We start from the raw sequence: 24,439 nt of genomic DNA, 5'->3' as shown, positions 1-24,439 counted from the left end.
AAAAAAAAAAAAAAAAAAAAAGAAGAAAAAAGCACTCTCACAGGGTGTCTCTGAGTTTAATTGGCAGGAAGGCTTTGACCAAACTCAGCTGACATTGGATTTCACGCTACAAAATAATTGCTTGGATCTCGCTTAGTAACAATGTTCAAAGTACAAATTTTAAATTCCCCTCTCCTTTTTGCGATCACACTGTTCAAGTCTCAATAATACAACACAATAACCTGAAAATATTAAAGGTTTCCTGTAATTAATGAATTGCAGACTGCATGTAAAGAAGCAAGTCGAGTCTTCTCTGTACAGCTGCATGCCCACAGTAATGTCAGTTGGCACCCCTCCTACACAAAGTACAGTATACAGCTCTCAGTCAATATAGGGTAAATGAAGTCAGTGTTCATGTTGTGCTAACTCAAGCCTGAGGGTTATACTGAGGACAACAAACACTTTCATTAAACCAGAACACAATGATTCCATACCATCGTCTTTCCTCTGTGAGCCTTACACTGAACAAACTTCTCATCCTTTGTTCACTCTTATGTCTCGTAAACTAACAATAACAGCTAGAACAATAGACAATTATGTATCCTCATGGCTCATTTGGCTCAGGCCAAATTTAGCTATATGAATGTTCTGAGTTTAATTTTGCTCTCGGACCTTTGTTTCAAGTCATCTCCACTCCCTGTTATTGTCCCTCCTGTTTTCCTGTTGCTCTCAGCTCAGTTTAGCTTTATTTTGGACCATATTCCACAGAGGTGTAAGATAAAATTAACAATTAAGGATGCAATTTTACAGCTATCATGTATAATACAAATCATATAAAATCAAAAAAAGGGAACACATATATGCATAAAATACAACTCATGTGCGTAACCCTTTCTCAGAATTCACCAATAAACTGATGCAACGGAGGTGTCACATCTCTGAAATACTGTATAAGGATGGAGCTTTTGGTAGGATTTACAGATGCATCCATTATCCTCTTCCCTACCGTATCCAGGCTGCACATACATTTAAACATAAGGTGCCTTATCGCTGCCTGACATGCGGGTACATTTATGCTGACGAACATATTGTAGGACTAGCACTGTAAAATCTTGGCAAACACAAAAACATCCTCGAGGCATCGTTGCAAGCAATTGTAGGTTTCTGCATACCGCTGTTATTATATGTATACTATAGCTGAGCACCGGGGGGTGAGGTAATACCTGAAAACAGACGCTGACAGTAACTACTCTTTTTTTTCTTTATCAAAAAAAGCAAGAATTTGCGAGCATGACATTAACACAAGTTTATGTTCAAAGAATATTTATTTGTGGTAGTTTTTGACATTACTGTTGTCCATTGCAAACAATTTGAAATATTAAAATGACCACATAAGAGTGAATTACTTTGCGCTTTGTTAATATGTCAACAGGTTTATGCAGCATACAGTGTGTTGTATATGTGGGTTATTCACACTCAGATGTGCAAAGAGTAACGCAGAAAAGGTCTAGCACAAGTCATCAGGCCAACACGTTCAATCCCCTTTGTCTTAAGGATAGTTTAGTGATTTTTTTGATTTTACTATTTGTCTAACATACACAGAACATGACAAACTCACATGTTTTTGGGTGTTTTTGTCTCATTTTTTACATAATCATATTAACACTGTGTCATTCTTAACAAATATATAATTCCTATTCCTAAAAATGTACAGATTCTAAAAAATGAGATTGTCGCTTGAAACATTAGTTTCCAAGCGAGTTTACTTCTGCAATCTCTCTCTCTTTTTTTTTTAAAGTATTCACCTGATTACTGCTAATTGCCTTGACTTAAATTGATGGTGCAGTTTATTCATGAGTACTGAGCGGTATTATAACTTGCTAAATGAGGCTGGTCTCATTGATCAGTATAACTTTAAACTGCATGCAGTGACACACAAATCAGTCTGTGTCTCTCTGGGTAAGAAGGAAAAAAGTCAAATTTTCCAAAACTCAAACTAAGAACACCTTGGAACACTGGTCTGAAAGCTCACTCATCATACATGTGATGTGAAATTTTACATACTACTTAACTGTCTAACCTTACTTTGCCATCTTTACTCCATTCACCTTGTACTCCTTCTCTCACTAGCACCAGCCCAGCCCATAAGTACTACCTGGCCATGGATCCAATGGGGGAAGTTCTTTATGTGTCTGACACCAGCAGTCGCAGAGTGTACAGAGTGAGGAACCTCGGGCAGCCAAAAGACCCGTCCCGCAACCTTGAGGTAGTGGCCGGGACAGGGGAGCAGTGCTTACCTTTCGACCAGAGCCACTGTGGAGAGGGCAGGAAGGCCACCGAAGCAGCTCTCAATAACCCTCGAGGTAGGAGAATGTAGAGACACTACACCTGAAGAAGTCATTTTACAATCAGTCCACAATTACTACACACTGTTGCCATGATTATGAATGACATTTCTAATATATGTATGCAGAGATTTGGACCTAGCTTGCACTGGGGAGGGCTAGGATTTGACTAGTTCTCTGAGGATTAGTACATATTAAAGCAGCTCATTACACTGACGTTATTAATACATTTTATATTTTCCTGATGGCATTATTATATATATTATAAATTTCAACAAGAATTTCATACTTAACAGAGTCTAGTACATTCAGAATCTGTATTTCAATCATCATGGTACACACAGAAAGTACTGTCATAATCTTATAAGGTCACTTTAGTAACCCTTGAACTATCTTCGAGACACTGTGTCCCTTGAACATCATTCTGCGGTAAACTTAATCACTGCATCTATCAACCCATGATGGTCAAAATTCTGAGTTACTATATGTACAATTATAGATAAAATATCTGTGTGTATAAATTACTCCATTTACTCCACATTCTGTGGTTGCTGTTTTTATAACATGTAAAGCCTCCTCGATTCTTGCCCTTGTTCAAATGTATTTTTTCATTCCAGACTGACTCTCCATGTTTTGATTGTGTAAATTATTAATTATTGTATAACAGGCATAGTGAACTAATGTTCTATTTTGCCAGACAAAAGATAATTACAGCACAAGTCCATTGTGATCTAATTTATTCTCTAAATTATACTGCCGACTTTTTTTTTTCTTTTTTTTTACTGTTCTAAATGCAAATATATTTATATAGGATATCAGTTTTCTGAGCTGTAGACCCTGTACAAGTGTTAATGTAACGGCTGATTCCTGTGTTATGTTTTGACTTTAAGAAACAGTCATTTAAAGTGTTGTTTCTCATGTAATTTGTAAAATGACACTTTGACTTTAAGCCCTCAAATATTTGCAGTGGCATTAAAGTAATGTTTAATTGCCTCAATGATCCTACTGTGTACTGCCACAAAAACACCACATCACTTCCCTACCAGCAGCCTGTCCTGTTGGGACACCAGCTAGGACGGATTGATGGATTCATGCTGGTTCTGCCTATTTTTCAATCCTGCTTTCAGCATTTTAAAATACAAATTGATATAACCAGGCAACACTATTTTCTCTACTCTTCAGTCATCCAAGTTTAGTGATTATATTTGTCAGTTAAAATTATTTTAATAACGATTACTTAATTGAATTAACATACCCTTAAAAAGTAACAAATTGTCACAAAACATTGCTGTTAGCCTATTAAAAGGACATTGTTTGCCTTGTCTCTCAAAATACTGTTATAGACCTTTCGCACAGCAGACACTTTGACATGTCGCAGCAGGAAAAGCACAGGTGTGATTAATAAAACTAATGATAATGGCTCCATTCAGGTGTTCAATTTCGAGGACCCTGGTATTGTGCATGCTGGCTCACTGACGGGGCTTATCAGGACATTTCAGTGGAATTAGGCCATTGTTAATGTGATTAGTTGCACCTGTGCTTTTCTTACTATAACAGCTTAAAATGCCTGCTGTGAAAAAAAAGCTCTATTGTGTTAGCATTGTGCTCCATAGCCATATGTAGAGGTAAGTCATGGAAATGGAACAACCTATTCTTTGTCGCACTTCTTTGTTGATGTGTCCACACAGCCTAAATTGCAAGTATTATAGTAAAATACGTCAAAAGTATAATTATACAGTGTTTTTTTTCCCCTGACCATTAACGGTTGCACAGTGCCACAATAGTATACTTAAAGGCTGCGAACGCAAGCACAGGTGTGTCAGTTATTCTGACTGATTAGACCTTTGCTCCTGCCACGTTCATGCCATGTTGGCCTTACTGTAATTACTGTTATTTTCTGGCCTGTAAATAGCAGTTACATCAACATCCAAGTCGCAACCTCACGTCTGCCAATGCAGTCTGTCATTTGAAGGTAATTAAAGCCAAAATTTTAATGAAAATGGTGCCTTATTGTTAATTGACCTTCACACAGCAAACTCTGCAATGATTGAAAAGTCTCGAGTTGTCCAGTGACGTGAACGCTCGCATTCAAATGTCCCATAAACATTCATTCATCGTTTCCTGACAATGTTGATTAGCCACACTGTTCGCCAAATATTTTTTGACAAATTTTTAAGCTGTTGCAAAACGGAACGATGACGTATGACTATAGTAGAACGCTGCAGTTATACGTCATCCTCATAAAATCCCTTTGTTTTTGTGAGCGTCACATAGGCTGCTGATACAGGCACCTATGTTTCAAATTAAATACTTGCTGCAGACATGGTGCAACACTGAATTAATGCTTAAAACATAAATAATTTATTTCAATTAAACGTTCTCCAACCAAAATCGGCACAGAAAAAAAACGTTTAATGCGATTAAAGCAGGAACTTCAGTAAATCAGTCTGCAGTGATCTATTAATGAATGTAGGTGATTCTTACAGTATCTGCTGTCCACAGCTGTTTATACACTTTGAGAAGCTTCTCCTTCAGTTCATTAAATTTCTGCAGCATCTGAAGGCAGCAGGACTGATATGTTGATAAATCCGTAGACTCTGAGAAGTGCCGCGGCAGAGTGCAGTGCTGTTACGCACGGCCGTTCACCGTGTTTACCTTCATTAAATCGCCTGATGACACCAAGCTGCTACAGTATAACTAGACACTCTTCTACACACATCAGACTGGTTGGATATAACTCGATATTCTGCTTTTTTATGTGAGAGACGTCAGGTTAGCAGCTCATCAGCCTCTTTTCCAACTTTATTTTAACTTTATATTCCAAAAGGAATATAAAATAAAAATAATAATATATTACAAAAACATATAAAAAATAATTATAAAACAAAGCAAGATGTCATTGCTTAGGATAGATGATCCATCAGTAAAGAAGCCATCGTCTGATTTCACCTATAGATTTCATAAATCTCTGTTACTGACATGTAACCTAGTCTATACAGGCTAATGCTGTAGTAACTCGACAGGTTAGGCTGTAATATCGCTACCAATCCGACACACCGCCAGTGCGCTAGAATGGCAATCTCGTCGCCATGGTAATGGATTACTTCAGATACTACTAACCACTCCCCCATTCTGTTTGAGAAAGAACGTTAACCATTAAACAGAAAGTAACACTGACTGGAATAGGGCTATAATTGCCTCCTCCTCCAACTGACCAAAATTTTCCATATATTGCTATCCAGAGGAATGATGTTACAGTAATTTGAAAAGAAAATTGTCAGTAAAAAATTTGCAATAGTTGGTCGCGAGAACAAGATAAAATACAGCAATTGTTATATGACAAGGAAAATTATTTGATCTTCTTATTAAAATGACAATGATAACTAGACTAATAGGGTAAGTATGGCTTCCTCTGGCTTACAGGAGAGAACTTAAACCAAACTACGCCTGTCATATTAAGATTTTCTAACACAGAGATGTAGCTCTGATTCCCTCCTAGTTTTAGCCCGTTTCAAGCTATTTGAATTAATGCACATATATAATTCCCACATTAAGCCCAGAGTGTCGATTTGAACTAGTTAATTGTTCTACCCTTCGTTATTAGCTGACAGGAGTGGATCCCAGCTATGTGTTATACCGCTGTAGCTGCTCTGCTTTAGAGCATGAAGTACAAACTGCTGTTGCACTATGTTGTTATTTCCTTTCTTTTGCTCCACCTGTAAACTGGAACAAGTCTTACTGTTTTCGACAGACTTGTCGCATCAATGCAAAGCAAAGGAGAAAAAACACAGGTGGAATGATTAATGACACTAACAACATATACAGTATACGTACACGAGTAGCAATCATGACCGTGAATATGAAAGAGGGAGAAGGACAAGGGGACGAACTGAGAGAAATGTTGTGGGGGAGGGAAAAACATTATCCATCATCCATTAATGTCATCATGGTGTCCGTATATGTAGATTGGCTGATGAGCCTGGGTTTGTTTGTGGGGGCAAGGATTTCCTCTAATAATTTATCTACCTTTTCAACATTTAGACTGGTTGAAAACCTACAATAGATTAATGTTGTATTTACTGTGTTCTGATTGGCCAGTGTCACGAAACTCACCATGGATACAATCAAACTAGTGCCCACATTCTGAAATGCTAGTTTTTATCGGTTGTCTTCCGGCATGTCACACTACAGAGGTTAAAATGACAGATTGTTATGCTTATATTTTGTCTCCATCGCCCTGCATTTGCGGAATCAGGCCATTATGTAGCTGATATCGTACTGTAACCCGGGAAGGTCATGATAGGAACTAGATTGGGCTTGTGGAGGCTGCATTTGCACAAAAAGTATGTGCTGCTAGGAAGAAGAAATAATCTGTTTACTGCCCGCACCAATCACACCCACACACCTGGCCACCTCTTACTCCCCAGGTCGCACAGGAGATTGAGCCACAGGCCTGTCACTCAGGCTACACCCACAGTCCTACACAGCCTCCTCTGTCAGTCACACTCAGCTTGTGCATGCACTGCAGACTGACGTTGGAGGCAGACAGTCAGTCGATATAGAGAACAATAAACAAAACAAATGTAGTGTAGAAGTGTCTCCATTCTTCATATGGTCACCGGTTCTCAGTACAAACTAGCTCCAAATCTGAATTGCAGAAAGTTGATTTCTTTTCTCCAAACTTCCTAGGTTCATAAAAGTACAAGAGAGGAAAGGATGATGAAAAAAGAAAAAAGGAAGATTAGAGAAAATGTTGGAGAAAGAAACAAGATTGGAGCTGATTCCTGCTACAATTTGACAGATGATCTGAAGACTATTATACTCAGTATATGTGCCCCTTATGCTGCAGAACATGCTGTATCTCTGCCTTTATACAGTAATAGAAAATTCAGTCCCAAGACTCCTCCTGTTCACTCACGGTCAGGTATTTTATACTCTTTGACTCACTGCACTTCACAGACTCTTCTTCTGGCCATTGTGATCTGACTAACCAGCTCGTATAAAGGCTCTGGAGATTTCTGCCTGGAGCCCCCTGGTTCCCTGTCATCCATCTGCCACAGCCCACACGCCTCCTCCTCCTCCTCGCACCCTCTTACCAATGGTAATGAGTGGTAGACTTCACAGAGAAATATCTGTCCATTTCTTTTTTGAAGCTGTGGCTCTGTGATTCTCTGCCATTGATCTTGTCTCGTGTCCTCTGGTGAGCTCCTCGCTTCAAATTAGAGCCTTCCTTCTTTTTCCTCCACTCCTGCGATCTCTTCTTCCATCCCTCCCCCTGTCTCATCGATGAATCATCCTCGTGGCCCGGTGTTGACATAGCTGCAGTAGGCCTGCTGTGACACATAATATTGTTACAACATGGCAAACAGTTGTTAAATAATCCATAATTTTAATTTAGCCAACAATTTTGCAGCACTATTGAGCGCACTGCTGTTGCTCAAGTTTATAGTCTCTCCATAGCGTAAGCTGCAGGGATTATCTCGTGTCCTTCAAACACTCACTTATGAATACAAAATCTGGGGCATTGTTTAGAGTTGGCTCCACATGTGCTTCTGCAGTCAATTAGCTCAGTAAAAAAAGGCCTTGCTCCATTTAGGATGGATCCCATGTCTGACATGAAAGAGGCGTCAGTCCCTCAGGACCCAACAGCCTTGGCTGGCATCTCTGGACTCCTTCTGTTCACAACATGAAGGGGTACTTTTTTTTTTTTTTTTTTTTTTTTTTTTTTAACAGACATTTGGTGAATAATTGTTGTGTTTGTGTAAAAATAACTGTCTGTGTTTCATGTGTAGGTTTGGACAGAGGAGTTTAGAGAGTGACTCCAGTGATTGAGAGTTTAGTTGTTCGTGTTTGCCTTGCGCAGGTCTTATCTATTATTTGTTGACTAGTCTCAGACAGCAAAGTTGACATCCACAGAGAGGTGCGTGCATGCACGTGTGTGTGTGTGCGCACATGGCAGTGTGAGCACTTGCAGTGTCAGTCTCTCACTCCGACCCACAGGGGGCAGACTAATGCCCTTATCTGTAGCTGACATGCTGCCACCACATTTCTCCCTCTTGCCCCGTCGGCCTCCGTCTCCCCTCTTCTTTTCTCTCCTCCTCTGCTTTCTTTCTGTCTCTTTATCCGTCTCTCTCTCTTCCTCACACACACAGACACAACATGTTTGTCCCCATCTCACACGGCCTAACAGCTGCGAGGCACGCCATCGGAGTTGAGATAGTAGGGCCGGGGTACCGAATGAAGCTGTGGGGTTTAAACTGGTCATGGTTATTAGCATGTTGAACAGCCTAGAAGTTAAAAAAAAAAAAAAGAGCCACAGCCAGGGGTAAATATGCTTCACATAGCACATCGCTGGTCGGCCACCAACCTCAGACCAGGGCAGCCAGGCTTCATGCTGTAAAGTATCTGTCTTGGCTGGTGGTTAACATGTAAGCAGCTTAGGCGAATTAATATCTTCACACATTGGGCGCCGCTCTCATTTACAGAAATGGCTGAATACATAGCAATGTGCATAGGAGCGTTTCCCAGTTTGTTTCATCAGTGTGAATCAAGCATTCAGTGCTGTCAGCAAGCCTATGCACAAACCATTAACTCAGCAAACACCAGTCCCCTGCTTCTACTACAGCACCGGAGCCATATGAGTGGTGGTATCCTCAAAGAGTCCTTTAACTGCACAGCTCTAATCACGCCTGCATTTCACTTTTCCAGAATCTGCCACTTCCCAAACTGTATTCGCTGGCTGCAGCAGTGAAGTTATAAGATCTCCTAGGGCTGTGTAGCCTCTATGCCAACTGCTCTGTGTTATATCTTTGGAACGAATATGCCATTGTTATTCTACCTCTGGCGCCCATAGCATTTAGTGCAGAGTGATTGTTGCGTCTCACAAAATAGAGAGGGAGAGGGAGAGGAGGAGCGGATTAAATTGATGGAGAAAAAGAGGGAGCTCAGAACCGGGAGAGAGAAAAAGAGAGAGAAAGTAAGCGTAAAAGAGAATGAAAATAATATGAAATTAATGGAGAAAAATAGAGAATGGGAAAAAAAGGACAGAATGGAGGGAATGAATGAAATGGATAGAGAGAGAACTCAGTGTTTCGCATCTAAATCCTGCAGCGTGCAGCAGTCCCACACCTCATCTGCATATTAAACTGGCCCTGTGGCTGCTTTCCCTCTCAGAGGGTCAACTATCATTGTTGCTGTTGGTTTAAACAGAGCACTACTTTGCAAAACAAGGGCATCTGATAAGTCGCTCTGTGTTTTTTAGCTCCAAGATTCAGTCTGTGTGTGAGCGTGTGCATATGTGTGCGCAATTTTTAACAGCCTGCTTCTGTGTTTCATTTCACATTGACCGAGCTTTTGTCTTTGCCCCTGGACATTCCTGCATTAATGATACACACATGAATTAATCACACAGCAAGGCAAACAGCAGCATACTCTATGATAATGCAAAATAGAGACGCCATTGGGTCATGCTATTTCTACCACAGCTTGTTTTCTCGCTGCAGCATCCATGATAATTAGAAGATCGGCAACGGTTTGTGCAACAGACATGCATCACTGAGCAGCAACAATAAGGAGTTTTACCAGAGACTTGTTCCTCCCAAAACTAATGCCAAGAATAAAGCTGCCAGTGGCAAATCCGTTGGGCCAAGCAAAGGGCATCAAGCAAAGGACACTGCACACAGGTACATTGAGGACTTGTCAAGTCAGTGAGCAATTTTTACATGACTTGAGAAAAAATTGCAAGGATATGGCCGACGTCCTGTTTGTATATTTACTGCTGACTTTGTCACAGCCGAACAGCCTGCAGTATATGACATGAGTGTTCCTGACAGGACCGCAGGAATCTAAAAACTATTCACTCACTGCTATAAAAACACTCATGACCCTTTTTCTACTGGATTGCATTGTGATATATGAGTAAGTGAGTTTTTGTAAATAATGCATGCACTTTCACTTTAGAGTACATGTTTTCATTGAGAATTCCCAAAAGACCTTCAGTCTTGAACATGTGATTAGCTGTAAGATAGTACAGCGAGTTATACCTCGACCTATACTCTACATTTCATATTCACAAATCATACACAAGCCATGTGTTGGTTTTTGAATGCTCTGACGGAGCGCTATCGGCAGGATAACATACCCAACAGGTCCTCGTATCTAAACAACAAATTGGCCCAACACCAGTTTTACACCAAATGCACAAGAGTTAGTAGTTTGAAAATGAGGAGCAGCACATAATCCTTCAAAGCAGCTTACTAGGACACTACATACCACAGACATTGGAACGTAAGCAGTTCCACCTCATCTGACATTTTCTGCCATCCCTGAGATTTTTTACTCGAGTACCTGTAGTATTGGATGGTAGAGTTGTGTAACTGTGAATTCAGAGATGCACAAAATGAACTTCACGTCCATTCTTTCCTAAAGTAAAATTGTCACCATCATGACTGCTCTGTATTTTGGGTGAAAGTTCAATCTAACTGAAAGCTATGGCTCAACCAGCTGCCTGGGAGTGCGCTGCCACATCTTCACTGTAAGTAAAGTTGTGGCCCTGTGCAATGACAAACTTAGGCTTTTGGTGTGTAAATGCTTGAAGAGGTTTTGCAGTGCTATAACAAGGTCACACAAGATGAAACCTAAACATAGGTTATTTAAGCATTTGAAAAATCTGCTCCATACAGAATAAAAATTCAACTGTCAAAGACCAAAAATGTTTTCAACAAGACTCAAAATTGTGATGTGACTACCTCCATTCAGCCCTTCTTGACCTACAGAGTAATTTGTGGAAGCAATACACTTCCTGTTTCTGCAGCTTTGCTTACAATAATTCCGTAGCGTATCCAAACGGTTTTGGTGACCAAATTTCAGCTCATACGGAATAATAAAGGCTCAAAAAAATCTACCTGTTGCATTATGGTTAAGATAAGATCAAATTAGTTGGGGAAGGAGGTTTTTTTGAAGATTGACATTGACCAGACTGTATAGTAAAGTCATTTTGAGCCACAAAACTTGAGCCATTAAAAAAGTTTGATGATACATTAAAACATGAATTGAACTTTGGTCTGATGGCAGTGCTAGAGGAATCATTGTATTGAACCTAATGTCATGCAGTGTCATGTGGTTGGAACTTAATTGTTTACCAGGTAAATAGATGAGACATGTCTTGGGCTACTTTGAACTACCCACTGTCAGGATTTAGTAAGGACCAAAGAAAATATAGCAAATGAGCTTAGTAAAGGCAAATTTATGCTGACTTAAAACGAGGCTCTACCTGTAAAACACCTGCAATTCAAGTAATGTATTAGGAAGAACACTATACAGACTGACAGCTACCTTGTTTGTAGTCGGAGTGTGTAGGGTAGCTTCAGAGAGATTACTGAAGCTCACTGTGTGTGTAATGAAGCCCTGAGTCAATAAGAGATGCAGGCTCAAGGCCAAAGGCTGAGCCTGTGCATCAAAGGTGCTACGTTTGTGTGAGTCAGTGTGCTTTTGCATGCTTGTTTTTGATTGACAGCCTCCAGGTCCCTGGACCTGCTCTGCTTTTCCGAGTGAAGGGACAGAGTATAGACTGTATGGGACAGAGACTTTAGTTATGGGTGCCTTGTTAAATGTATGTCAGGTTGACAACGTCAGCGTGATCATGGGAAATGTGACATGCGTGTCCCTTTAACTGGTCGAGATGGCTGCTGCTGGCAGCTGGCCTGTCAACCTCCACTGGGAGCCTGGCAAGCTGACAGGAGGAGTGGAGCCCTGCCACTGTGGGGGAAAAATTGCATTTACTCAAAGTGAATGCCCAACACGCACACACACACGCAATCACGCACACACACTCACACACACACACACACACACACATAGATGATAGCATTTGTCTCGGTCATGGGAGTGGAGGGGGTTCTGATGAGGGTAAAGATAGTGAACTCGTGCCCGTGCATGAGTTCTACCTTGATTCTTTAAACACTGACAGGAAGATGAATAACTAGAGTGATGGTGGCAGGCATAGTTTTGCCTGGCAGTGCAATTGAACCTGCCTATGTGAGAATGGGGAGAGGGAGGGTCAGCTGCCGTTGTAGGGATGGGAAAACAGAGACAGTAAATGTTTGCACCTGGGTACCATTATCACCTGCAGCTCTCAGAGAGACCAGTGGCCAGACCTCCATCTGACGAAGCACTCACAGAGTTCTTTTTGAAAATGTGGAGGCAAAATCTGAAATGGCTGCGAAGCCAGCTATCTGTGATACTGAGTGTACTGGAGTTGCCTCTGGCTCATAGACTGAGATGTTTTTCTATGTGGAAAAACTTTGTTTGGGTGGAAGCTCTGCATACAGATTTGCAATCTATAGTAGTTTAGCGCCTTTTTTCCACTTTTTCAGGCATGAAAACATTTGTTTCCTCTCATCTGATCCCATTTCCTTTCCCATTGCAGAGCGTCACTGGCTGGTTGTTGTGATGGTGTGTTTGGTAAAAGAGCCTCTATTGATAGACCTCCTTGTGTTTGTTTGATGTTCTAAACAGTGCGACATAATCTGCAGACGCTCCGCACTGATCCAAACCCCTCAGCCTTTCATGGAGCTTTCTAGTCCAAAGCATTTCAATTGCTTTTATAATTGAGTTTGTCTGCTGCCTCTGTGATTGCTTTGGATCTCTCTTTTGCTATCAAACAAGGCAATTACTGCCAAGTCGCATATTTTCACAAAAAATGTTTATTCGCACAAAAATTAGCATGCAACTATTGCAAAATCTCCTTCCACTTCTCGCCTCGCTATACATGTGTAGTCTGGAACTACCAGCTCATAAAAAAGGCAGCTATCAATAATTAATTAATGCGGGTTAATATGTTAACAAACTTATAGTGGTTGATAATTAGATGAGCTACAGTGTCTGATTCAGACTTAATTACTAAGCCAGTGTCTGTTCTGTGGGGCTTTAATGAATAATTAATTACAAGAATTGTGAATTATTTCTGCTTACCAAAGATCTACCAGAAATACACGCCCATCCTTGTTTATGGTGCTATCTTGTATTGACTGATGATAAGCGTTTGATTGGGAAACTTAAAAGCCATTGGAAGCAGCACTTGCAGTACAGTGCTACAGTTCATATATGTGCATGTCATAGATCACAGAGCAGTGTTTGATGCAGCGTGTACTGGGTGAACAATTGCGTGAACAATTCATATAACTTGTCATTCTTTTTGATAGGTGTGGAATCACACACACACTCATATAGACATACATAAATGCAGTGTACACGCACCTACGCTCAAACACATGCAGATGCAAAATCAGAATGGTGCACAGTGGTATTTCACAGTGCTCAGATTGAGTGAACGGGTTTATTTCCCCCCTTTAGTGCACATGGGCAACCTCAGTGTCTTCAGAAAAAGTGGTGCGTGTGTGTGGAAGTGTGAATTTCTCATCTGCAGACACTCTGATTTATCCGCTCTATATTTGCATATGCGCACAATGTGATTAACTGCCATGCCTTATCTTTTCGCCTAGCTACTTCACCGCACGCATGCATGCTCGCACACCCACACACACCGCAACATGGGCCTGCACACGTTGACATGCACACACATTCACACGTACAAACAGCATTGGAGGAGAAATGATGAAAGGGAACAGTAAGCCACACAGCCAGCTAAAGACTCTTTGAAACAGTGTGTTCTTCAGTTTCACTTACAGTCAGACTGTAGCAGTGAGTGAACCCTTCAGGCTTTCCCCAACTAATATGGTTGACTTTATTTATGGCCAGAGTCCCGCACTGGGCCCAGTTGTACAGGTGAAACTGTCCATCTGTCTACATTGACTTGTCAGTCACACACAGTTACTTTGTACAGAAGCACCATGGGCCATAATCAACTACAGCTAGCATCATTTAGATGCTGTAATAATATGTCAGTCTATATCATTAACACCCACTGAGCCTGGGGATATGGGAGGGCAGATTGAATGATTTACTCATCAGGCTGCTGGCAATCTCTGTGTGTGTGTGTGTGTGCACGACATGCCCCTGTGTGCACATGTGCTGTGATTGTGTGGGTGGATGAAACTTTTTAGGTATAAATGGAACTTCCATTCATGCATACATTTTGCTTTCTCTTCCATAAACAGACCCATGAAATAGGTTTCCTTTGCAGTATATGCGCTTCTTTTTGCACTTAGTTGGTTGTTTCACCGGGGTCAGAGACAATGATGTGTTTTTCTGTTTTGTTGTTTTCTTTACATTTTTTTACGATTCCTCTTGCTTTCATCCATGGAGGCAGCTTTTTTCGCAGCTTTGCTGTCAACATTTGAAGGGTGAAAGTAGAAGGGAAACAACACCAGAAGGCCGACTTCCTGCACTGTTGAGGGCTCAGGTGTTAACAGTCAGCATGCACACACACACACACACACACACACACACACCACATCCTGATGTTACTGTATGCCAAAAGGACTGTCTACTATTACTGCTAAATAAGACACATAATCCACAACTTATGTTATAATTAGTCTTTCTCACTTCATCTCATTTCTCCCCTTACACCTTTCCTCACCTATCTCTCACTCTCTTGCTTGGAAAATCCCTAGTGGCTCCTTCTCTTCAAATAGCTGTAATCAACACTGATGCTCTCTAAGACCCCTCTCCAAGGCATTAATCAGATTGGATTGTATTGCAATGCCACAGGGGGCCGTTATAACAGATATTCTTTTGACAAGGACAGAGAACAAAGAGATTCTTTGATTGAGAGTGATTGGCCTGTAATGGTTAATTGACGCTATTCCTCATCATGTCCCTTTGTCTCATCACCACCTCTTGCCTCTGTCCCACCTCTTTTGGCGCTGTCTGTCTTTTTCTCTTTGGCTGCATTTTCTCCCTAAATCTGAGCTGAATGTGAATAGAGTCACTGTATCATCCTCTCCTTCACTCCTCTCTTCTCCCCTCCCTCTGTTTTCCCAAGGTCAGTGCAACTCAGTCTAATTCACTTTTCTTTGATGATAAAATCCGGTCCCAACTTTAGCCAAATGTCCGTCTCCCCCTGGAGTTGAGATTTATCTCAATTATTTCTCCACTGGTCTGTCTGCCAGCTTCTAAACATGAGTATCAGAGTGCCAGGTCCACCCAGGGAGAAACGGTAAATCTTTTGATGTCTAGTGAGTATCCATTGGCTATACGGAGGGGCTGTAAATTCCCTTAACGCAGCATACAGCTTTACCCACTACAGCAGGAAATCCAGCCCATAACAAGAGAAAGTGGACTAATCTGCCGGCTTTTCAATAAACATGGCTCTTAAATAACACACAAACTGGCTTAAATCCTTTCGCCAATGCCAAACAATAATAGCAATCGTTCTTCATTGTTGTGCTTGTGTGAGGATGAATAAGTCAAACCAGTCCTGCATGTATTGTTGATGCTAGATTGGCAGCTATTTAGAAGCTGCTTGTGTGAATGTAAGACCTGCAGATCCTGAGTATACATGCTGAGGGTGTCAGAAAGCACAAACAAAGACAAGACAGAATTTAAGGGGAAGTCAATGGAACCAAAGCAGGCGAGAAGAAAGAGTAATATCCATGGGCGGAGGGAGAGAGTAGAAATCAGTATTTAGAGAGAGTCCTGGCTGCCTTGTCATGTCCTTGTGTAGGATTTATGAGCTCTAAGATCAGGGACAGGTTTAGGGTAGAAATGCTAGGAGGAGGTATGGATGGGAAAGTGAAAGGAAAGTATGTATGAGGTAGATCCGAGGACGGCGAAGCAGCAGGGAGAATGTGCCGAATTTCAGACCAAAGCAGGCTCAGACTGCGCTGTGGGTTGAGACGTCCCTCCTGCATAATGCCAGGTGACAGGAGGAGAAATGGCAAGGCCGAGAGGAGGGAAAGAAAGAAATAAAAAAAAATGGGCTGAACAGAGGAAAGCAGAGGCCAGACATTATTGAAGGGTCAAAGGTCACTGATTTGATTAGCACTTGTAAGATACGGGGCAGGATAGAGGGAGTTCAACAACAAAAAAGAAACAAAGGACAACAAGAAAGAACAAGGAGAGGGAGCAAAATGAGAGCAGAGGAAGATCAAGTTAGGAAGGATGAGGAGAGAGGGACAGCTAGAAGAGGGTAGGAAGGGTGCTGGCGCTGGGGTGAGGCTGTGTGGGTGGTGTAATCTGTCTGTGTCAGAAGGATGATGAAGGGGCCAGGAGGGAGAACTCTGCAGTTCACCTTCTGGCCTCTGGAGGAAACACACTGACCCTGGCCCTCCCCCTGCCCACCTCCCCTCTCCACCTCCATTCCACCTGCACGATTTATGACTCACAGGGTCGGTCCAGGGTTGCTCGGTTTGAGGACATTTGTGAATCTAGTTGTGGCAGGGGTGTGCTGTGTTTGCATCTGTGTGTTTGGGCGCACATGTTGAATGAAAAATCGTGTAAAGAACGTTATTGTATGTCACGGAGGATAAGACCTTAGTGCTGCCTGGGGAAAAGGGCAGGAGTGATTTCTATCCTGGGCTCAGAAAGTGAGCGCAGGCACATCCCCACATAATCCAGTATGACAGGGTTTGAAAGGAAGAAGACTGACAGAAACAGAAAAAAAATTCAAGGGAAAATGGGACAAAATGAGTGAATGAGGGAGGAGTAGCTGGAGATGTACTGCATACTGATGGTGTCGCTCCATTGTCCATTTGTATTATGATGTGCTGGGACTTCTTTGAATCTTTTTGAGAAGCTTCCTTCCTTCTTTAATGTGGGTTGTGCTGGGAAAACAGCTAAATGAGTAGACTCTTTATGCCCAAACACTTACTGGTTCCAGCCCGTCTTCTGCTTTTCTCTATTTCATATCATTATAATCTTCGGATTCTGGACCGTTGGTTGAACAAAACAAGCAATTTGAAGATGCCACTTTGTGCTCTGGGAAATAGTTAGGGGTGTTTGTCACCGTTCCCTGGCATATTAAATCTGCACTAATCAATATTTTTATATAAACAAAGGCTCAAATGGTGTGATGTGTTTTGGTTCATTGTCACTGTACTCATTAACCTCATTTCCAGCAGCAGCAGGCAGCAGTTTTGAGCCAAGAAAAGTTCTTGAAATCCCACTGTACACTTAGCACCAAACAGCAGGCAGACAACATTAACGACTAGCTGGTGAACATAGTGCAGTATTTGCTAAAGAGCCAGATATTTCACTCAGGAGTTGGTGGAGAACAGGAGGACAGAAACACAACTCCAAATGAATGCTAATGTTGCTCTGTGTCTGCAATATTAGCATTTGTCAATAGGCAAGAGTTTGATAATAATGTTCTATTAGTTTTGTGCTTATTAGCAAATGTTATTACCAAACTAAGAGAGTGAACATGTTAAACATTACACCTACTTAATATCGGCAGGTTAGCATTGTCATTATAAGCATGTTAGCATTTAGCTCAAAAGCACAGCTGTGCCGCTAACATGGCTGAAGACTATTTTGTTTTATGGTTTCTTTTGTTGCATATTGTACTCCACTGTTTTGTGATAGATTGTGTTTTAGCTAGATCTAAGTAGGCTTTGTCTCCATGAAGTCCTTTGAGGCATGCTTGTGATAAAGGGATATATACATAAACTTGACATGATTTAATGATAAACCATAAACCAAATGTATTTTTAAATGGCACAACAGTGAGCCACATGCTTTGGAGATGGCAGGTGTGAATACTGAAATATGGCTTATAGTCACAGATGCTAAGTGAAAGCAATCAAGGGGAATTGGCGGCAGGCAGAATGAGAGGTGAGGGTTGAGTCGTGGAATATTGCTGAGGAGTTGAGTCAAAGAGCTATTCTCTGTATGGAGATGAGATGGGGATGAAGGTCGCTCCTCATCCATAACAGATGATTCATAGTCTGCCCTGACCTTTAATACCTGGACTTACCTCTCTCGCTGTCTCTCTCCGCTTGCCGTCTACTGCAGAGCTCCACTGCAAGGAGAGTTCAAGTATATGCTGTTCATAGCAAAACACACTCACAAAGCATATGTTCACATGTGTCGTACAAATACAAGTGAACGTATGCACACATGCAGGCATTCGCATATGCGCACGGGGATTTGCGGGTGCACATTTATAATGCACGTTTGCAGGCGTCAAATGTCAAAAGTTCACTGCGGCACCCTGCTCACATCTAATGTGACAAATAACTTCTTCCTCCAGTTGCATTGTTCTAATCTCTTTAGTGGGCTCTGGAATGGAAATATAATTACATTTCTGTGGTGCAGTGCCTTTGATAAGACAGCCGCTTGCTGAGCTGAATGTCTAACTGAGTTGGATGCCTCTCCGAAGCCCTCTCCTCTCTTCACTTTACTTCTCTCTCCTTATTCGCTCCTCTTCATCTCTTCTCTTCTCTCTCTCATACTCTCTTTCACGTTTTCTCCCTTTTCATTTTTTTTTTTTTTGTTCTTTCACCCCCACTTGCTCTCTCTGTCATCTCCAAAGCTCATTCTGCCTCTCTCTCTCACCCACCCAGGTATTGCAGTGGATAAAAGAGGCGTTGTCTACTTCGTTGATGGCACCACCATTCAGAAGATAAATGAGAGGGGTTTGCTCTCCACTGTGATTGGCTCAAACGGACTGATGTCGACGCAGCCGCTGAGCTGTGATGCACGCATGGACATCAGCCAGGTAAGCTAATAATGTACTGGAGTATAAGTGAAAGGTAGAAGAGCTGCTTGTAGTGCTCCAGAAAAGACTTCATCCTAAATAATCTTCAGAAAAATAAGGCTTCTGAATGTGTTTTGTGTCGACTAATTGGAGTAATTGATTCAAAAAATATCAAAAATAGTAGCTGTTTGCTTTTTGTTTTCTTACGGTCAGTAATTGTTTTATCAATGTAAATTGTTCAGCCTCCTCCATAGAATTTCTTTCTGACTTCTTAAAGGTGTACAAGTGTGTGTGAGCGAGAGAGAGAGAGAGAGAGAGAGAGAGAGAGAGAGAGAGAGAGAGAGAGAGAGAGAGAGAGAGAGGGAGAGCGTCTGGTGAAAGACCAAAGACAGCTACCGCACAGATTTGATCAGCCAGCCTTCAGATCACACTGCTGACTTATATCAGGCCTATTAGAGCAGAGGATGAATTATAGATGAACTGCTGGCTCTATAGAGGGATCTCTGCCCACACATAGGGATCCAAGTGCCTGTCTCTGTGAGTGTATGTGTGTGTGAATATGTGTGTTCAGGCCAGGTGAAATCCCAGAGGTGCTCTTACATGTCTTTAAAGGGGCCCATGTTACCTCACAATCGTCCTGTTTGTTAACCATCATCCTCTGCAGCACATCAATTCATAATCATACTCGATCTGTGTTTGTTCTTGTAAACCACTGTGACCTCAAAGTGGCATCAAAATTGATGAGAACTTCTGTAGCTACGGCTAGACAAACATCACTGCAGTAATTTATGGTAAATGAACAGCAGAGTTTAAAGTTGAACTAAAATCATATTCTACTCGATATGTTTTTGTGTAAGGAAATATATAAGGATACTGCAGCTATTATGGAGATTCTTCCATCATTCAAAAGAGGAAAACTGTGGACATGTTTTTGGAAACAGTGGCATTTCCCTTTTGCAATGGTTGGAGGCACGCTGTCAATTTTTGTGTGTGCTACTGACTAGAAAACGTCATAACATTATATCCTACGAACTACAATACAAGACTTCTCTCACTTTGTGTTAGCAACTGTTTAGATTTTAGCTGTCTGACCCTTTACAACATTCAATATTTGGTAGGACCCATTATCCTGTTAGTTGAAGCTAGGCTAACTAGCTTCCACTGAGAAACTGATGTTACTAGACGTTACTTGTCTACATGTTGTTTCAACACCTGAATTGTCTGTTGCTCCTGCACAGCGCTGCTCACCTGCCCAGAGCAGCTAGCTAGCGTTAGCTTTCTCTCTTTTACAGGTCCAGATGTGGTGATGGTAAATAACCATGTTAAAATTCACAGCAGCTTGTAGTCCTGTAACCACAAGGCTCCATACGTTACCCCATGTTTTGAACCACAACTAACAATCAGAGTCACGGAGTAAACATAGGCTAAACCACAGATGGTACTCATCTATAGCTGACAACATCAGCACCCCCAGCTGGTTAACTGCCTGTGTGAGCCTGTTGAAGTGATATTTCAAACTATTTTTAGTGCCTTTACAGACAGATATTGCAAATTATGAGTACCAACATTGTGAGTCAGTACCAAATCTTCACACCTCCTGGTGAGAATCATATGCAGAGGGCAGAGTCGCATGTTCTTCTTTCTACAAAAGTCAAAAAACAAACTTTAAGAATATACATATTGATATACTCGCAAAATTGAATTTTAGTTTGACTTTAATTCATCTGTCTCGACTCAGTGTACACCTCAACTGAACTTCTAAAAGTAATCGCTTGCCATCACTGTAGAGTTCAATATCATGAGCAGGAGAGATTTGATGCGTGTCCTCTTTGGCTGAGGACAGCGTAGTCCAGCTTGATGAATCTCCCTACCTCTTAAAATGGGATGAGACTGAACCCTCTTCTCTCATTTGACAGAGCCTATAATTGGACATGTCAGTGGCAATTTAACATGATCCATTTATTTACCAATCCATCCCTCATAGTCATCAATCACCTCACTGATCCCTCAGACGCGCTGCCTCGTCTCCATAGCACACGCAGCTCGCAGTTTGAGTGTTTGTGTGTGTGAGACAGACAGTGATGTGGGCGGCTGTGCGCTCCTGTAGGTTTGTCTGTCTTTGACCCCCACGGTGTTAGCGGGCAGGGTGTGCTATTTGAGCAGGCGGCGATCATGGTTATTGGCTGACATTTGGAACAGTGCCGAGGCGAGCCGGTGTGAGTCTTGAATAAACACGGGGGAAGGCTCCCTGCCCGCTGCTGACCTTTGCATGAGCAGGGAGGGTCAGCAGGCCTAATGCTATGTTATTAAGGAGATATTATTTGTATCACCTGTAACTGACTCTTGTGGGCAATCGTCGCCAAGGCTTTCTTGTTCTTTTGTTCTCATTTTTGATAGAAATACAGCTACTGCATGTAGGGTGTGTGTTTGCGTACGTGTATGTGTCTTTCCACAGGTGCGTCTGGAGTGGCCAACAGACCTGGCCATCAACCCTCTGGACAATTCCCTCTACATCCTGGACAACAACATCGTCTTACAGGTAGAGACGCAGTCCTAAACACACTCGCCTCACGTTTGCCAGTGAATATTTTCTAAACCTGTTTCTTATTCAATCTTATGCTTTTTTGGGAAACATTAGCACTGTAGCAGAGGAAGAAAGAGTTATGAAATATTTTCATGCAAATTGCAGGGCTGTCACTTTAGGTGCATTTGGAGGGAGTGAGGCTGGTAACATAAAAGAAAGAAAAAGAGTACCTTGTTAAAAAAAATAACATGCTATCAAAAGTCTCTGTCGAAGTTGTTTTTAAGAAAATGTCGTTCAGGTTTTTTTGATCATCCAAAATCTTCCAAAATGAATAGATTATCTGTAAGAGTTTGTATCTTAACGTAGTGACTCATCAAATAAGTCATAGAGTTGTTGATATCGTCAGTTGCTGATTCCACTGACTGAAGATAGTTAGTGTAACTACAGTAATTCATTTGAATTATTCTCTGCCTCTATTATACATAACTGATACATGATGATGTATTTTTTCAGGTATCAGAAGGTCTTCAGGTGCGTATCGTGGCGGGCCGTCCCATCCACTGCCAGGTTCCAGGTATTGACCATCACCTGGTGAGCCGAGCAGCGGTTCGCGCCACCCTGGAAGCTGCCAAGGCCATCGCCCTGTCTCACCTTGGCACACTGTTCATCGCTGAGACTGATGAGAGACGCATCAACCGCATTCAACAGGTCACTCTTTTACAAAAAAAAAAAAAAACCCAGTTACTAAGTTAATCCTCATGGTCGATGTCATTTTCTAGTTACCAAAGAAAGTATTGGTATACTACTGTACTACTGGTTATTAATTTAAAATGTAAAGGACTATTATATTGTGGCAGATGATTTATTACACCTTATTATACTCCACTACTGCCTCTAAAATCTGCAACTGTGACCCTCTAACTTCAAGACAGGTGTCCAAGCCCGCTACCCCAGAGCTGTGATAAAACTGCCGCACAGGAAAAGACATGACACGTGCAACTGACACCATAAATTCATCTGGCCCTGCAACACAAATTAATTGTCACACGTACTGTATCGTGAGTTTCACTCTGGTCAGGTTGTTTGTGGTATTCACAGATTCTGTTGCTCACGTTGCACATAAACAAAACTCTGATGCATCCAAAACAAATAACCCAAAGACTATCTTCATTTGTTCTTTTTCATCCATTAGCTCCATTAGCTAGCAGCATGCTATCACAGGACTGCAACATTTGGGCACTAGCACCAAGCGCATACTGCTTGCCAGACTCAATCAATAATCCCTTTGTGGTCAGCAGCACCACGCTGAGTCCATGCAGAGTTCGACAGAAACATAAAAGTCCTCAGATATCTTTGTGATGCAGACGAGACAGCTATGTTAGTGCAAAGAATTGTCTTATTTACAATATTTGTCACACATATTATATATATTTTATTCTCAACAGTTTTTTGTCAAGCTTTTCAGAATCACTCACAGAGAAAGCGCTTCAGTGCAGGGCTCAGGAGTTATTTATAAGAGGCGTCACACACACACTCTCTCAGCAACAAGCCCGAAGATCTCCTTTGAGAGTGAATGAAACTGTTTTATGACACTGAACCGTAAAATTAAATTAATGATGATGTGATGCAGTTTTTTTCTCAGCCGTTCTGATGTGCAATCAACACATTCAAATACTGACAGTGATGGCTGAAGTGATGTAGGATCATTTTAATGCAAGAAAAATAAATTAAATGAAGAAAACTGTGTCACTTGTAAGATAAACTGTCTGTGCACAGGTAAAGACTGACAACATATTTTAAACTGATAAAAAAAAATGACATACAAATTAACTGGTACATTTCATCTTAAATGGCTTGCACCAGCTGCAACTTGTTCTGTTTGCATTTTTTTCCCCCAGTATAACGAGCCCTATTAAATGTGGACATGCCTATTTAAGCAATGTTTTGGCACCCCTGTCGGACTATTCTCATGGTCCATGCATGTCTGTGTGTCAAGAATTTGGGCACAACATCAAGAACCCCACATGCATAACTAATATGTGTTGAATTTTATTTTTAATCTTGTATAGTAGCAGGAAGTTATTGAATATGCATGCTACTGGAGCTTTGAGATGCAGTAAAATCATAATCGTTACATCCCAAATTAGCTCTGTTGTGGCTGTGTTTGTTTGTTTTCAATTAAGCATCAATTGCAAGAGCTTGTTCTGTGGAGTGGGCATGTTTTTGAATATGGAGAAATGGAGCGTAAATTGCAGACAAGTCAATTAAGGATCTCTGAAGAAGTTTGTCATTATTTTAAATCAAAAGCTCAAAACCTCCTAGAATGTGAGTGTATGTTTATCTCATCACTGTCCTTCTGTGGGGACTCAAAACCGGGTAGGACCACTCCACAGCTCCCCTAAAATCCTGATGAACATAGGTTAAGAAAGTTGCTAAATTGCTTTTACTCCTAGGCCTTAAAGTTGCACCAAATATGTGTTGCAATTTTTAGTATCTTAGGACTGATTTCCTACTCTGAGATGCTTGATATATTCAGGTCCAGATCATCCTCCAATAAAGCATGCACCTCTTGGACCAGTTCATCGAAATCAATCGTCAAAACTGTTGGTGTTCTTCAGATGTTTTTCATTAAAGCACTTTCTATCAAGACAGTCAGGTTTTTTGGAGGGCTGGACATGCGTAACACTTAATGTTAGCTTTAGGGTGCTTTAATTAGTCAGTGAAGACCAGTAAAGGAGTTTTCTCACAAACTGAAGATACGTAAGTTTTTTGTTTTTCTTGTAATTAAAAAAATCATCAGCGATATCATCTGAGATTTCTTCAGTTGAACAAAAGACGGAAAAACACAGCCAAATACATTGTCATTCTTCTCTTATTTCACAATAATGTCGTTATCTACATCTTTAGCTCAGGTTTTTATAAAAATGCCGTCATTATCTTGTTTGTCAGAGAGATTAGACACAACAAAGGCTGTTGTTCAACATTATCTTC

At 41.3% G+C, this 24,439-nt stretch overlaps 1 protein-coding gene across 5 annotated transcripts in view; it reads left to right on the top strand.

The window, feature by feature from the left end:
• The window catches only part of tenm1 (teneurin transmembrane protein 1), a 189,164-nt gene that overhangs the window by 146,688 nt on the left and 18,037 nt on the right, over positions 1 to 24,439 (top strand). For all 5 annotated transcript variants that reach the window (XM_044362786.1, XM_044362784.1, XM_044362785.1 and 2 more), the window contains 4 exons: positions 2,110 to 2,342; positions 18,791 to 18,945; positions 21,380 to 21,463; positions 21,962 to 22,156. In XM_044362786.1, coding sequence (XP_044218721.1) covers positions 2,110 to 2,342; positions 18,791 to 18,945; positions 21,380 to 21,463; positions 21,962 to 22,156 — 667 coding nt within the window. The remainder of the gene's footprint in view (positions 1 to 2,109; positions 2,343 to 18,790; positions 18,946 to 21,379; positions 21,464 to 21,961; positions 22,157 to 24,439) is intronic.

This window comes from Thunnus albacares, chromosome 10 (genome assembly GCF_914725855.1).
Source record: "Thunnus albacares chromosome 10, fThuAlb1.1, whole genome shotgun sequence".
Classification (NCBI taxonomy): domain Eukaryota; kingdom Metazoa; phylum Chordata; class Actinopteri; order Scombriformes; family Scombridae; genus Thunnus; species Thunnus albacares.
The sequence above is the reverse complement of the archived record's forward strand: the minus strand, read 5'-3'. Positions and strand labels throughout refer to the sequence as shown.